General features: G+C 39.5%; 1 protein-coding gene across 2 annotated transcripts in view; it reads right to left on the reverse strand.

Annotated features, from left to right (window-relative positions):
- The window catches only part of plcd4a (phospholipase C, delta 4a), a 17,571-nt gene extending 3,391 nt beyond the window's left edge, over positions 1-14,180 (reverse strand). Inside the window, exons 1-10 of one of the 2 annotated variants that reach the window (XM_688936.9) lie at positions 14,076-14,180; positions 12,180-12,233; positions 11,125-11,283; positions 7,924-8,152; positions 7,217-7,346; positions 6,824-7,055; positions 6,204-6,405; positions 5,922-6,066; positions 3,836-3,988; positions 2,605-2,772 (exon numbers count right to left, since the gene is read on the reverse strand). In XM_688936.9, coding sequence (XP_694028.4) covers positions 2,605-2,772; positions 3,836-3,988; positions 5,922-6,066; positions 6,204-6,405; positions 6,824-7,055; positions 7,217-7,346; positions 7,924-8,152; positions 11,125-11,283; positions 12,180-12,219 — 1,458 coding nt within the window. In that variant the 5' untranslated portion in view covers positions 12,220-12,233; positions 14,076-14,180. Of the gene's footprint in view, positions 1-2,604; positions 2,773-3,835; positions 3,989-5,921; positions 6,067-6,203; positions 6,406-6,823; positions 7,056-7,216; positions 7,347-7,923; positions 8,153-11,124; positions 11,284-12,158; positions 12,234-14,075 lie in introns of both variants that reach the window. The other variant, XM_073937416.1, reaches the window with a different exon arrangement.
- Between the last annotated feature and the right edge of the window lie 2,465 nt (positions 14,181-16,645).

Here is a 16,645-nt window from a genome sequence, read left to right on the forward strand (position 1 = left end):
GGACAGTACAAAAACAGTCATTAACAGGTTGGAAAAACAATCAAGTTCGAATTGCTCAGTGGTTAGCTTGTTTTCCACTGGCCAGGCTGGTCTGTTTTGATAAATTCAAAAGGTTTGCAAACACTTTTCATAGGCTTAGGTGTTTGAGGCAAATTAGCTAATCCAGCTAACACCAACTTAAGCCATTTAAGACCAGCAAACCACTTTTGTAGCTAGGTTTTTAATGACTAAGTGACTAAGGTTTTACTTCAGGTATTTAGATCTACTACCTAAACCACTGAACCCAGCACTACTTAGACAATGTCATGACAGACGACCCTTGGATAATGAGGCCAGGTATCAACCTGGCTTCATCTTACACTACCATCTGCTGAGTTTATTGTTGCCAACCTGCTGTGCCAACTTAACATGATATTCAACGTGCCTAGGTAGTTGTAGCCTTAGATCTGGGCTGGTAACCAAACGTTGAGTGTTCAAAGTCAGCAAGGGTTAATTCTTTAACATTGTACCCTTGGGCAAGATCCAGAAAGACTTTACCTGTTGTAAAGGTACTTGGAATAAATGTGCCAACTTGAGTACTACTTAGTACTAAGCTTAAACCGATTATCTGACAAGGGAGAGATCAAAGCTAAACATTGCAAAGCTAAACATAGTATGCCAAATTTTTCCACTAGAAGATGAATGAATCTTGAATTGAAGAAACCAAGAGGGGCGATCCCTGACTGCAGCTAGCCAGAGTTCAAAGAATCAAGTGTCACTTGGAAACTGCAGTGCCAGCAAGTGCACAAGGCCACCTATCAGATGGCAAAAGACCATGGCGTTTCTGTCTTATCGATCTCTGACTTTCTCTCTTGCATGTTCTTGTTTGTATACATCCTTCCCCAAATTGCTCCTTTTACTCATCCACTTTCCTTTAGCTCATTCCCTTCTTTATCATCGGTCACCAGAGCAGAATGAACCACCAATTACTCTGGCACATATTGTACCAGCAGATGCCCAGCCACAACCCATTGCTGAGAAAAACACACATTTTCTCCCATTCAAACACACAAACTACAGCGAATTAATTATATTCAATTCACCGATATAAATGTCATTGGACTGTGAGGGAAACAAAACTGGGATTGGGCCTAAGAAGAGAGGATATATTACTCAGGTGCTAATTAAACTGCACTGGTTACCCATACAATACAGAACTTATTACAAGGTTTTGTATGTTTTTAAGGCTCTTCATGGCTTAGAGTATATTGCTGACATGATTAGTCAATGTAACCCAGTTGTAGTGATGGGTCGTTCATAAACGATTCATTCATTTTGAACGAATCTTCAATATGACTCGGGAACTACGAGTCCTCTCAGGGAGTGATTCGTTCATCCGCGCATGCGCACATTTGTGTAGGTGGTAACGTTCATTTTAAGTCTTTTGAGTCGTTCATTGCGGAAAGGCAGAAGCCAATCATATGCGTTTAGAGCAGGAAAAAGAATTAAACCGAGCATCTCTCGAGCCCTCTATCGGGTCTGAGTCATTCATTCCTCACGGGCGAATCATATGCGTTTAGAGCCGGAAAAAGAATTGAATTAAAAGGTGAACTAATCATCATGGCTCCTATCTACTAAGACTGTGTACATTGGTTAAGATTATATGTGACTGTCAGTGTAACGTGAACGAATCACTGACATTTGAAGACACGAAGAGGTGAGCTGAGCAAAGAGACAACAATACCTTCATAGACAAAAGAGCAGGTAAACATTGAATTATTATTTTCTCCTTCTTATATTATTCTATGTATGACTTATTTGTGATGTGATCAACCTTTTGGGCGAATTGTAGATGTGTGTTTGGAAGCAATTTGTAACATTTTAACAATATTTTGGCAAATTGAACCAAATTAACGAAATTATTAAAAAAAGATTTGTTCATCTCGATGAACGAGACTCAAAGATCCGAGTCAGTAAAACGATCCGAACTTCCCATCACTACCCAGTTGATCTCTTCATTCTAATGATCAGTTGCTCCTTGTGCTATCGTCAACACAAGACAACCTGGTTAGGTAAGTCTTTTTTTCAAGTGAAGTTGTAACAAAGTAACAGTCCTGCCCTGAAGTGGAAGTTTCCATGGATGATCAAACCAAATGACTGTGTTCAGCAAGGGTTACGCAAGTAGATCTGAATCTTGTGGGTAAAGTCATGGCAGACTGACACTCTTGCTTAAGGAAACTGCACCGTAGAGCTTTGATGAAGACCTGATAGACTCCCGGTGATACAAAACCTCCAGTCAATATTTTACAATCTACTGGTGCATGAAGCAACCAAAGTAACTGTACTCTTGATATGGCCAATTATTTGCCACATTATTACTGTGTTGTCTACTAAATAGCTGGCACATTTACCAAGACTTACATTGAGCTTATTACAGGAACAGTCGCCCTCCAGTAACATGTTATGCATCTTGTTGTGGTGTAGAATAGTTCATGCTAAGATTCAAAATTACAACTTTTTGTAAAAATGCCATATATTTTTACCCTCTAGGCCACAGCGCTGCATGGCTTAACTGCTCAGTTGTAAACTTATTTTTTTTAGACTGATTTGAAAGTATCGCTGTACCTTGCTTCTGTGTCGTATGCTGTTGTTGCGATGATTTTCATCCTCAATTTCAGTGGCCTCCTCTTCGTCGCTCACCTCTCCCATCAAAGGGTCATCCACTACTCCATTCATGCCATCCTCTAATCCACCTATCTTCTTTCCTTTCAACAGAATCTTCCCTTTCAGATCCTACACACACACACACAGATATGGAGATGATACACTTTCATCCGCAACTACTGGAATACTTGTACAGCAGCATCATGGCAAATTAAATGTGTGCAATAGAGCATTGATTTGATTAGTAAAATGTTTAATATCTTTTGAAGGATCAATGGACAAGTTCCGTCATGTGGGTAACATTAACCAATAGGAGCACAGAATCTTTTTCCATACACATCTTTTAAAATGGTAAAATGAAAGAGAGAGGACTGCTTTGATGAATCGGCTTTGTGGAGCTACGGCAACGTACTCGTATGATGTGTCATCGCAGAACTGCCATGACAATACAAAGATAAATGTTGACGATTGATAGCCTAGTGAGTGTGTTCTGGAAACACCATGTAAACTAACAAATTAGACAATTACAGGGACATTGATAATTTATGCGGCTTCTTGATGACAGAATGCTTGTTGTAGACGTCGCTCAATGATTGATTGTGTAGCAATGTGTAGTCTAGCATATTTGGTACCCATGACATGTCAAAATTAAACTAGACAACATCACATAATTTGACTTGAAGTCAGCAAGATTTCCTTGGTCAATTAGGTTCACCAGGATATTGTGGTGTTAAGTTTTGCCCGATAACGGCTATGCTAATGTTATGCATGTGGTATGCCGCTTCTGGTAAGACCCTGCTAAAATAACATTGGCGAATTCTTCAATAATTTTCACTAGGAAGAGCAGAGAAGCTAGCCTTACGCTCGTCTTTTCAGCAGGGTCTTCTGGATTTTTAGGGAGGCAATAATATTGTTAGCTTTAATAATTCAATCTGGCTGGGTGACATGAATATAGATCGTATGGCTGCCACACTAGCTAAACTACCGGCGAAAGTGAATGTATCCTACAAAGGTGACTGCACTCTGAACTCTGATACACGTCTGCTTGTGGGGTGGAAACTTCAAGATCTTTGCTGTCTTGATGAATGGCTAACACTAGACATGCAGCGCTCATTAAGTGGTCCAGTTGAGTGTACTTACTAAGTGGAAGTACTTGTTTACTGACCGTGCACATCTATGCTCTCCGGCTCACCTCAGGGGACGGGAGGCCGAGGGGAATCTTTCCATCTAAAGTGCTTTTCAGCAGCTTGTCTCCCAGGATCTGGGTGAGGTGTTGGGCCATGATTTTCTGCTGCTCTACACTGCAGTGGTTCTCAATGGACAGGATGACAGGGTACTCTGATGCCTGCGGAGGGGAGAGAGAGTGTGTATGTGTATGTGTGTGTGAATAAGTGATGGAGTGAAATGGTACACTCGACACAGAGCAGCGACTAACGCACTGCCAGGCAGGGGTCGACTGCCCAAGATCACGTTACACACAAACAGAAGGGCACAGTGCCATAGCTTAGAGTGAACCTGACCCCAGTCGGTCACACCAAACTTCATGCTAGTACAGTGCTTTACCTAGTTTAAAAAGATAAAAGTTGAAGAAAATAGCTTAAAAAAAATACATTTTCCAGGGTTCCCACTTTACAGGGTGTCAAATGTCAAATACCCTTACTTTTACTGACTTAAAATAAAACACATCTTTACTTGAGTGTTGTCATGTCATATCTGTTTAGGACACAGCTCAAAACAAAGCTGCACTGGAAGTACATATAATTGTCTTAATTCAAGGGGCATTTTTTTTTTACAAAGAAAGTACATGACCCGCGGGAACCCTTGTTTTTATGTAATACCACATTTATGGGTAGATACCACAATCTTACAAAAAAGCACCATGAAAGTACCACAGGTAGAGTGATAGGATCAAATGGCAAGATTACAATACAATAGTACACTGGTATACACTCACCGGCAACTTTATTAGGTACACCTGTCCAACTGCTCGTTAACACAAATTTCTAATCAGCCAATCACATGGCAGCAACTCAATACATTTAGGCATCTAGACATGGCCAAGACGATCTGCTGCAGTTCAAACCGAGCATCAGAATTCGGAAGAGAGGTGATTTTAGTGACGTGGCATGGTTGTTGATGCCAGACAGGCTGGTCTGAGTATTTCAGAAACTGCTGATCTACTGAGATTTCACATACAACTATCTCTAGGGTTTACAGAGAATGATCCGAAAAAGAGAACATATCCAGTGAGCGGCTGTGGGTGCAAATGCCTTGTTGATGCCTGAGGTCAGAGGAGAGGCCAGACTGGTTCAAGCAGATAAAAAGGCAACAGTAATTCAAATAGCCACTTGTTACAACTGAGGTATGCAGAAGAGCATCTCTAAATGCACAACACATCCAACCTTGAGGCAGATGGGCTACAGCAGAAGACCACACCGGATGCCACTCCTGTCAGGTAAGAACAGGAAACTAAGGCTACAATGCGCATAAGGTACACCACAGCCTACCCTAGTGTTATTGCTGACCATGTTTATCCCTTTATGACCACAGTGTACCCATTTTCTGATGGCTACTTCCAGCAGGATAACGTGTCATGTCATAAAGCGCGAATCCTCTCAGACTGGTTTCTTGAACATGACAATGAGTTCACTGTACTCAAATGGCTTCCACAGTCACCAGATCTCAATCCAATAGAGCACTTTTGAGATGTGGTGTAACAAGAGATTCGCATCATGGATGTGCAGCCGACAAATCTGCAGGAACTGCTTGATGCTATCATGTCAATATGGAGCTAAATCTCTGAGGAATATTTCCGGTACCTTGTTGAATCTATCCCATGAAGGATTAAGGCAGTTATGAAGGCAAAAGCGGGTCCAACCCAGTACTAGTAAGGTGTACCTAATGATTTGACTGGTGAGTGTATATACTATGATACAAAAATTTGTGTACCATGTTACTTCCAAAAACAAAATGCATCATTACCTTAGGGAAATATTATATTTAAAATGTACTGCGGTATTACCATGACTTTTGTTTGCCAGTGCTAAAGTATTTAAATTCCTTCAGTTGTCACAGTACATAAATCACAGTACCATGGTGTTAACTTGCTACCATTACTACTGAATAGTTTTTTAAAATGTATTGAAAGAGTACCATGCTACTAATATACTCTGTGGGACAGTTCACCCTAAAATAAATGTGTACTTCACCACTTTTTGTCAATAAGTTGGAACTCATAGTTCTGATAGAATAAATAAAATCCAATAGTTGTGACATACTTTAAAAGAATAGTTGCCCAGCACAGTGACAACATCCTTGAAGAAGATCTTGGATGTGAATGTGTGCCCATGATAGACAATTGGCTCTCCATTTGGTCCATCCCAACAGTCCACTTCCACACATCGACAGCCACGTTTCAGTGCTCTAAACACATACACAAGCTCACATTTATGAATGTAGAGAAGAATTTGCTTTTGTAAGAAGTAAAGTCCTGTACTAGTTAGGAAAAGCATGCATGTTAGGAAATGCCTACTTGATACAGATTCATGTAAAAAGTGTACCGTATATAGCCTTCCACACTGCTAAGTCCTCTGATTTGGTCCTCCAGTAGGTATGTGTTATGAGAAGATGATATGAAATAATGGCAGAGAGGCTGAGACATGTCTTGGTAGAGTTCGAGCATTGCAGGGTTGAAGATGGAGCCCTCTGATGAGCTCAGGTACATTAGGAAACCATCAAACGTCATTGCTTGTAACATTTTCGCTACAGGAATGTAGAGAAACTGAATTAATACATCTGTAGATGACCAAGATATCAAAAATACAGTGTTTGTTGACATGACGTTGCATTTTTAGTGTCAATTAGACACTAAAATTAGGATTGGTAATCATTTAAAATGCAGTAAATGGTTAAACATTTCTTTGTTTTCCATAAGCCAAATCTCAAAACTCTTCTTTTTTTTATCCATATGTTTCTAAAAATGTAGGAACTTCATACATTTTGTAGGTAAAAATCATGTCCTTTGCATTTTAACTGGCTATTTGTCTACTACTCACATGTAAAAGTTCCATTTATTGAGTTTGCGAAGTTTAAAGTTTTGGGACTTGATCCCAAACCACAATGGCAAAGTATGAAAATACACAAGCAAGTTCGTTAGCTGTGCTTCATCCAAATAAATTACCCGTGTCAGATGGTTCAAAGCGTTCAATGAGATTAAGTGCGTATTGTTGAACTCCGTCCTCATGTAACTGTTCCTCCTGCAAGAAATCTTTCAGATCTTTGAGCGTTAGCTTCTGTCCATCGGCTGAATATTCCTGAAACACTCGCAGGATGTCCTCGCGCTGAGTCAGCATCTTATAAAACAACACAAACTCATCATCCTCGAGTGTTCCCGACTGAGACCGATCCGCCATCTGCAGAACAAGAAAAGGTACAAAAAAAATCTAATTAGCTGGAAATGGATTGGCAAATAATGACATAAGTGTGTCAAGTGTCAAAACGGTCACTGAGGCTGGAACGAGCTACAAAGAGGTACAGCAGTGCAGCCGTAGGTTTGTCATAAATGTGCAGTTACCGTGAAGAGACGGAGAGCGTGGTGCTCGTTCATGTCCACGTTCATCATCTTCAACAGATCTCTGACCTCCTTAAAGTTCATCCGTCCGTCTCGGTTTTTGTCTGCCTTTTTAAACCAGTCACAGATCCATCTGGAAAAGGCATTTAAGGGAAAACCCTGACATCTTCTACTAACTGATCTGATTTCAAATGGGTTTAATGCTTAAATTCAGGTGTGAAATTAGAGATCTTAGATCAGTATGTTAGTCCCAAGGATATCTACAAGCTAGTGTGCTTCAAAAACAAAGACAAAATTCAAACCAATCAAATGCTCTCTAATATCTGACATGCCCCGCCCATTTTAATACGCTTATCATTTGATGAGTGTGAGCTCAACCCCTCTCTATTAACCACTATGCTATTGGCATTTTCTTCACCGTCTTCATCTTTCAGTTGATATTCCGTCTTACCTCGACCAAAATTGCACATTGCAAAGCAGTTACCAGGACCTTTAAGCAATAAGGTTAAAAATCTTGTTTTTACAGAATAACCTCCAACTAAGTCAAATTAGATATTGGACAATCTTAAGGATATCAGATGTGAAACTGTCTCAATGTATTTAAGTGTCCTTTAATGCCTTTTAGCCTGTGCGAAACCTTTTGTGTGTGTGTAAGATGGACAGAGGGTGGAATGATAGACAAGCAGATAAAGGGTGACAGTAAAGGATACTGGTCCAGTTTCTCTCTCTGCCCCATGTTCTCTAGGTTATCGATGAGTTTGCGTATCCCTTTTATCCATGATTGTGCCTCCTTTGTGGATTCGGCCACTAGGTCCAAGTTGCCTCTTCGTCCACGAAACACAAGGGTGAAGCACCGGTCAGGAGGAAACTCGTCGGCAATGCTGAGTAGAACCTCTGATTGGTGCCCTTCCCGTACAGCCTCAACATCACCCACAGAAACTAAACACACATACAAAATCATTTACCAAACTACCCATGAATTAGGGCAAACCCTAAGAGTTGGAGTCAAGACCCAGACCCAGACCCACATTTATGTCGTCTCAAAAGACGTTGGTCCCGAAAAATACAGGTCCGAGACTCTAACTTTGACTTCCTCCCAAACAAAGTGAAGTTTATTTATAAACAAATTTTGAGAGGATCACTTGCTTATGATTGAACACAGCTGGTCCTCCATTAGCCAATTCATGATTCACCAATCAGACAATTCCTAAGTCATTATAAATACCCTAAGTTCCATTTTACAGCCATCTTCGTTTTAAAGATACTCCCGTTCCAACCCTACTCCTCCTCCTTTTCTAGATGGGTGGCTCGGTGGACCAGAGGTTAGCACTGTTGCCTCACAGCAAAAATGTCACTGGTTCTAGTCCTTACCAAGCCAGCCGACATTTCTGTGCAGAGTTTACATGTTCTTCCCATGCTCATGTAAGTTTCCCCTGGGCCCCTGGTTTCCTCCCATCATTAAAAAAAAACACAACTTAAGTTAATTGACTAATTCACTAGCTATTACAGCAGGGGAGTTTCAAGACCTGAGCTTAAACTCCCCTCTCGCCCTGCAAGGGGAGGGAGCCCTGGGCTTGAGCATCTTATAAGCTCAGGGCTCTCTTCTGGGACAGCATGCCAAACACGCTTTATATTCAATCATCAGCTGACGGGGCACTCACACTATGCTATCAGAACCGTGCCCATGCACGTTTCCCAATATTTTTGAGAAGTGTGAGTGCTCTGAATCGGGCTCAGGTGCGGTTCAGATGGCCGGCCCTGGCCTGGTTGGAAGAGGTGTGCCAGAGCGCAGATCACTTGGGCTTTGGCGCGGTACACTTGTAGTGTGAGTGCAAAACGCGCCTGAGCATGAAACTGAAGATGTGACGTCACTTTTAGGGGACTGTTTCAAATGGATTTATAATCATTCTTAATTTTCAATGAACGCAAACTGTCATAAGCCCCTTTCACACATACAGACCGGCAATTTTCCGGAAAGGTTGTATGTGTGAACAAGTCCTTTTTGAAAATACCGATAAATACGTTCTGGCTATTTTCCGGAAAGAGGAGTTGTAACGTTACCGGCAATTTGCCGGAATGCTGCGCTGTGTCAATGCAGAAGGAAGATTGCTGTAATAAGCGCGTGCACGTCTAGAACGTGAGACGTCTGCTTTAGCCAATCACAACAGTCAGACGCATTAACGTCCGCGCGGTTTATGAGAATAAAAGCCTTTGAATATTTTTCCAGACACATTAAGCTGCTAGAAGTTAGTCAGATCACGTTTATATGTTCTTCTTAATGCCAACTGTGTAAATAATCATCGATGAGATGCTTATGATAAGCCGTTGTTTTTTTACCTTCAAGCTTTGTGTGTGCCTTTGAAACAGCCTGTGAGCGCCTGCACACGCACATATTATGAACATCTCGACATGCGAAAGTGATCCTGCGAAAGTTGTTCACAATATTGATCATCCACAGAGTTTGTAATTTAGTCAAATGTTTACAAATACAAGCGCAGACGTTTAAAGCTCATTTGTGGTGAATGATGTCAGAATTTACCGGTATTTTGGAATGGATGTGTGAATGCTCTTTTCCGGAAAATTTCCGTAACGTCCTCGCCTGTGTGAACAGCACTTTTTTGAACATACCGGTAAAGTCGTTCTGGAAATTTTCCAGATATTTACCGGTATCACTGTGTGAAAGGGGCTATAGTATATTAAAGTGATAAATGATAATCAAAACAAGTTTTGGTTCTCTTCGGCAAAGTGTACTAAACGATTAGAAATACTACAATACATTATAACTAAAGTAATCTCTATGCTGCTGAGCGAGAGCGCTTCATGTCACCATGCTCATGTCCAATAGGTAAAATTGCAATGTGAGTGCAGGCCGAGGAGGAGAGCTGTACCTAATGTGAGTGCGCCCTAAAAGTGTGAACTCTCGAAACAGTCTCTTCATATGCATACTTATACACTACATCATCCTTCATAGACATCACCGGTCCCAAGATGTTCAAAGTCAAGAAAAGGAAACTATAACATTGTCAGAACAGTCCTTGTGACGTCTGTGGTTCAACTGCAATCATACAAAGCTCCAAGCAAACTTTTGTGCACCAAAAAAATGTGAAAACGACTTTGTTTGCCTTTGCTTTCTCTTCAGTTAATCAAGGTTTGCGTTTATTAGAGGCAATACAACATATTGCTATTAGAGTCAATGGCACAACATGCAAGCATTATCCTGCTCGTAGTAAACATGAACCATAATCTATTGGTGCATAAAAGTCTTCTTGGAGCTTTACAATAACAGTTGAACTACTGTTGTCACATTGGACAATGGTTTTGGTTCCTTTTCTAGACTTTGAACATCTCAGGACCAATGATGAGGAAGATGAGGGAGCTCTTGAATTTCATCTAAAATTTCTTGATTTGTGTTCTGAAGATGTGTTCTGTTTTGGGTCAGACTTTTCTTTTTAAATTTAAAGCATAAAGTTTGAGTAAGAGTTCATTTTAGGACCAGAAAAGATCTTAACCTTGTATACTGTATGTAATTCAGCTTGGAATTTTGTTTTAACCCTAAATACACTTAAGTTAAATAAGTCTATCTTCAGAGTTGAACTCTGCAGGATGATCTGGGGACATCAATCCAGCCTCTCTTGATCTCTGAGGCTCTGTGCTGATTGTAGAAATTCTAAATTGACCCAAATCAATTAATTATGATTGGCTAAAATTGGCAGTGAAAATTCTGAAGTGTGCTTCAACCGGTGTACCAAGAGCCACGAGAAAAAAAAAAGAAGAAAAATTTTTTTAAACTCTTCAGGATGATGGCCTTCCAGGAAGATGATATGATCCTTTAGGATTGTCCTTGTAATGCAGTGCACTGCCTTGCATAAAATCTCTAACAATTAGAGATAATGGATAGTAGTCCTACTTACAGGTGGAGTGGGCATTTCCTGCTTTCTTGCTCTGGTACCAGATAGTCATGCAGTCTTCTTGTAGCCTGAAGTAACGCTGCTTTTTCCATGTGCGAGACTTGATTTTTCTCATCACTGTGCCAACAATCATGGACTTCAGGTCATCATCAGCCTGGATACCTGAGGAGCGAGTCCAGGAGATGAAAAGAGCAGGAAGAGGTCAGACGACAGGTAATGCACATGGCCCAGGTTCCCGGTATATAAACACAACATCACCAGACAATGAATACTTGTTTGTATAGATCAGGGGTGCCCAAACTCGGTCCTGGAGGGCCAGTGTCCTGCATAGTTTAGATCCAACACCAATCGGACACACCTGGGCTAGCTAATCAAGCTCTTAGTGTGTGTGGCAGGTGTGTTGAGGCAAGTTGGAGCTAAACTCTGCAGGACGCCGGCCCTCCAAGACTGAGTTTGGGCAGGTATAAATCAAAATGAGATGGTATTTGGCATAGATTTTCAGATGATTCAAAGTGATGATTTCCTTGTGATGTGGTGTTCAATAGGGTTGTACTTTATTAGTTGAGAAACTTGAATTCAAACTTAGTGTTGTCTTTAATCTTTACATGCAAAACTAAGGGCACATTTAGCAAATGTATCAAACTTTCCTAGTAGGTACCTCAGAACTATTCTAATGTTGATGATACAAAGGGCAACCTTTTAAGCAATATTGCTGGGAAACTTTGGGACATAATACCATAAATGGGCAACTGGGTGAGACACAGGGTAACGTATTAGGGTAATGGGCTACAGATACAATACTGTTGTCCATTCTTAATAGAAAAATACCCAAGCAACATTGCTCTGCAATTCTGCCCGGCAACATTGTCCAAAAGTGTAGATTTGTCAAGTTCTATGATGATTGTAGAGACAATTAGAGCTTAGATCTATCAAACCCCAACTGTAAATATATATTTTATATAAGGCCCAAGTTATACTTGCAGTGTGGCAACATGTACATCACAGAGTCAGTAAAGAACAACAAAATAAAATCTCACCATAGTTTAAATGAAACTTACGTAGGCTCCTTTCAGTAGAAGCCATCTGTCGTTCTGTCATTTTTTAGGTATCTCCTGATTTTAAATACAGAGGGAAAAGAAAAATTGAGTAACACTGACAGAAGGGTGTTTTTCATCAAGTTTAGTATAGAATAATATTGTACAAGAATATACAGTTGAAGTCAGAATTAATACCCCCCCTGAATAATCAGCCCCCCTGTTTTTTTCCCCTAGTTTCTGTTTAACGGAGAGATTTTTTTAGCACATTTGTAAACATAATACTTTTAATGACTCATTTCTAATAACTGATTTATTTTATCTTTGCCATGATGACAGTCAATAATATTTGACTAGATCTTTTTCAAGACATTTCTATACAGCTTAAAGGGACATTTAAAGGCTTGACTAGGTTAATTAGGTTAACTAGGCAGATTAGGGTAATTAGGCAAGTTATTGTATAACGATGTTTTGTTTGGTAGACTATTGAATAGTAATAATATTGAATAATATATAGCTTAAAGGGTTAGGGTTAGGGCTAATAATTTTGTCCTTAAAACGTTTTTTTAAAACTTAAAAACTGCTTTTATTCTAGCTAAAATAAAACAAATAAGAATTTCTCTAGAAGAAAAAATATGAGACATAATGTAAAAATTTCCTTGCTCTGGTAAACATCATTTGGGAAACATTTAAAAAAGAAGAAATTATAATTATTCTGACTTCAACTGTACGTTGTATAGGTAAAATGATTGGTTTTACTTTTAAGCAAAAAACAAAACAAACAAAAAAAAAACATTAGAATATCATGTTCCATGAAGATATTTTGTAAAAACAATAAGGCTAAAATTGTCCTAATATCTTTAAAAACTTCTTTTCAAAACATTGTCCCATCATAACAAAAACCTTTCATAAATGGAAAGCGTATTAATTCAGCTTTACACGATACACAAATCTCAATTTTGGAAAATTGACACTTATGACTGGCTTTCAATAATAGAAGATACTTTCAATAACAGATGTGACCAACCATCAACCGGACATTTAAATATAAACATCACATAAAAACATTTAGAATACTTGAATTAAAAAAAAATGTATATAATGAGTGTAATTCTACAAAACTAAACTGTCTATTTCTCTAATACTGCACCATTCCATTGGTTTTGAACCAACACATGCACACTCTTAAACAGCTCTTTTCAGATGGTATGAATGGCTGTTGTTAGCGTAAAGCCACTGAATGACTTACTTTAATACATGGATCAACACTAGAGCTGGTGTGTCAGACTCTTCAATGACTGTGCAGATCAGTTCTTTGTGAAAGCATCTCACACTTGCCCTCAAATACCGCACAGTCATGCAAAATCAGACAAACAACACACACAAAGAGAAACTCTGCGGAATCTATTCCTGTTATTGAAATACTCTATGATTAAAGTGGGTTAATGTGTATAAATGCTACTTTAACAACAATAATTGACCACCAGTTTGCCATGTGCGCACTTAAAGATGTGTTGTAACACACAGTAATAAAGTTGCCAGGGAGATTCAGGTTTCACATGAGTCAACTGTCCGTCATTTAAACATGGCGGACAAAATGTTCACACATTGCTTCAACAAAAACATGCCTAACTGAAAAAAATAGCTCTCAATTCCTTGGTTTCCATAGTTAACTTGTTTACAGGTGTTATTATACTTAACAATTAAAACTTTTATAATTATACTACCAGTATAATTTATGAAAAGACAACAAGTGTCAACAATAGAAGCATGATCACTGTATTAACAGCTAATTAAAAAACTGTAAGTGATCTGAACTGCATACTGTTACCTTCACATATATAAACAAGCAACAGGTATAAAGAGATACCCTTACAGACACATTCAAATATTAATCCATTATATTGAAGGTCCACTTACCTTGTGTGGGCTCATAGTCGTATCTGTGTTTGGTCTTTGAAGAAGAACTCAACTTAAGAGAAGCCGGTGTAATGTGGCTTCCACTGCAACAGAGCCGCACTGACTGTCCACATCTCACCACAGCAGACCATACCACAACACACCTCCCCAATGACGCACAAAAACACACACCCACAGATCCACAACAACACCCACCACTCAACTGTTCCCCTCAAACTGCACCTTCTCCTCTATATCTTTGGTAGTTTAAACAATTCTGGTCCTTCCGTTGCTTTAGGCTGCTTTGCCGTGCATCTCTTTGTCCCTGTACGCGTTCAAAATGACCGTATATCAGTTTTGAGGTGGAAACTCTATCCTGTGTATTGCGTAATTGGAGTGTTGTATTCCCGCGGTCTGACAACCATAAGAATTCTCAGCACAAAATAATTGCATAGATTGGAAATGTAACACTATAAATGTACTGTATGTATAAATGTTTCAGCATTATTTGTGTTGTCTTGAATTGAGCATGTAATTCAATTTTCTTTTTTGTAGCTTGACAGTTAAGAGTTGATGACATACATATAATATACATACATATAAGTCTACACAAAATTTAATCAATCAATACGGGGGCTCGTCCGGGATATTTCCGAATGTGTAGATAGGAAATGTAACACTTTAAATGATGATATGTATACATTTTAATTTATTATTCATCTCTAGTGTCAAATATGCTTGAAAGGTCAGAGTTCATAACTGATAGCGTTCACAATCCTAATCTTTTGTTTTTCAGATGAGAAGTTAAACCGAGGTCCCGACTCTCTGTGGACGTTAAGAACACCTTTGAAAAAGATCCTGGCCAATTCTGCCCACTGGCCTCTGTCTATCATGGGCTCCTAACCATCCCCATACCATAATTGGCTTCATCACTCTTTCTCGTCTCCACCAATCAGCTGATGTGTGATGTGCGGTCTGGCGCAATATGGCTGCTGTTAAGTCATCCAGGTGGATGCTGCACACTGGTGGTAGATGAGATTCCCCCTAATGTTTAATGTGCTTTAAGTGTAAAAGGAATTATTATTATTTATCATTATTATAATTTGGGGGCTCGTCCGGGACATTTCAAAGAAACATGGAACCAAAGAAAATGCTATCTTTAACATTATTTTAAAAAATTACTTAAAATAATTATAGTAACTTTGTTGTCACCAATAAGTCTATAGAAAATTTTATCCAACAATCTGGGGGTTCGTGTGGTATATTATCAAATGTGAAGGAAATGTAATACTTTAAATGGGAATATACAGTATATAGGGGTGGCTCAGTGGTTGGCCCTGTCGCCTCACAGCAAGGTCACTGGTTTGAGTCTCAGCTGGGCCAGTTGGCATTTCTGTGTGGAGTTTGCATGTTCTCCCCGTGTTCGTGTGGGTTTTCCTCCAGGTGCTCCGGTTTCCCCCACAGTCCAAAGACATGTGCTATAGGGGAACTGGGTAAGCTAAATTGGCCGTAGTGTATGAGTGTGTGTGAATGCGAGTGTATGGGTAGTTCCCAGTACTGTGGCTGGAAGGGCATCTGCTGTGTAAAACATATGAAGGAATAGTTGGTGGTTCATTCTGCTGTGACAACCCCTTGCTGTGGCAAAGGAAAATTAATGAGTATACCGTATAAATAAATGTTGATGTATCATCCACATCTAGTGTCAAAAATACTTGATAGGTCAGAGTTGATAATATTGCCAATAATCCTAATTTGGGGGCTCGTCCGGGATAAAAAACAACAACATGAGACTGAAATATTGCTATTTTTTTTATCATTAAAAAAGATAGATTGGACTCGTAATTGAAGGGTTGAAGGTTTGATTCCTAGTTCTGGCAAGATGGAGGTGTGAATAAACCTAATCCCTAACTGCTCCCCAGGACCTTCAAGTGTGCATAAAATCACACTTAACAAGACTCACTTCACTATAATACTGAATTGAATACAAACTTGCCAAAAGAACAACGACAGCAGTCTACTTTTCTAGGTAGTTTTACCATGTTGCTAAGTGAAGGCAACCGTGTTCTAGGTGGTAACTAGAAGAATACTCACCTTCCTAAGTAGGCATGGGCCTGTATAAGATTCTCACAGTATAATAACATTTGGTAAACATATCATGGTTTAAATATCTTTATCAGATATTTAAAAGAAAATTTAAAACCAAACCGCGGTAAATCAGTTTTCGTCCCATGTCCCAAGTACAAATCACTAAATATGAGCAAAAGTAGCATTAGCAAGCACTAATGAAAAATTAAGCTCAATGGTTACTCGTTACTTTATTAAAACGATGAAGGCTTAGATTCACTTTATACACAAAAGATCAAACTGACCGACGGTTTATGAAATATTCAAACCGCTTCATGGCATGTTGACAGCCATATATGGGACAGTGGCGCCCGCTTCCAGTCTGGCTCTGAACTGCGCATGTCAGGCCATTTAATGTGTTTGTAGAGCACAACTCCAGAGTCTATTGTCCACGCTTAGCCTCTCACCGGGGCCCTTCAGTGGAGCCCCCAGATCATTGGATCAGGTTCCTAAAACAGTCATTCAAC

Source organism: Danio rerio, chromosome 22, assembly GCF_049306965.1.
Source record: "Danio rerio strain Tuebingen ecotype United States chromosome 22, GRCz12tu, whole genome shotgun sequence".
Classification (NCBI taxonomy): Eukaryota; Metazoa; Chordata; class Actinopteri; order Cypriniformes; family Danionidae; genus Danio; species Danio rerio.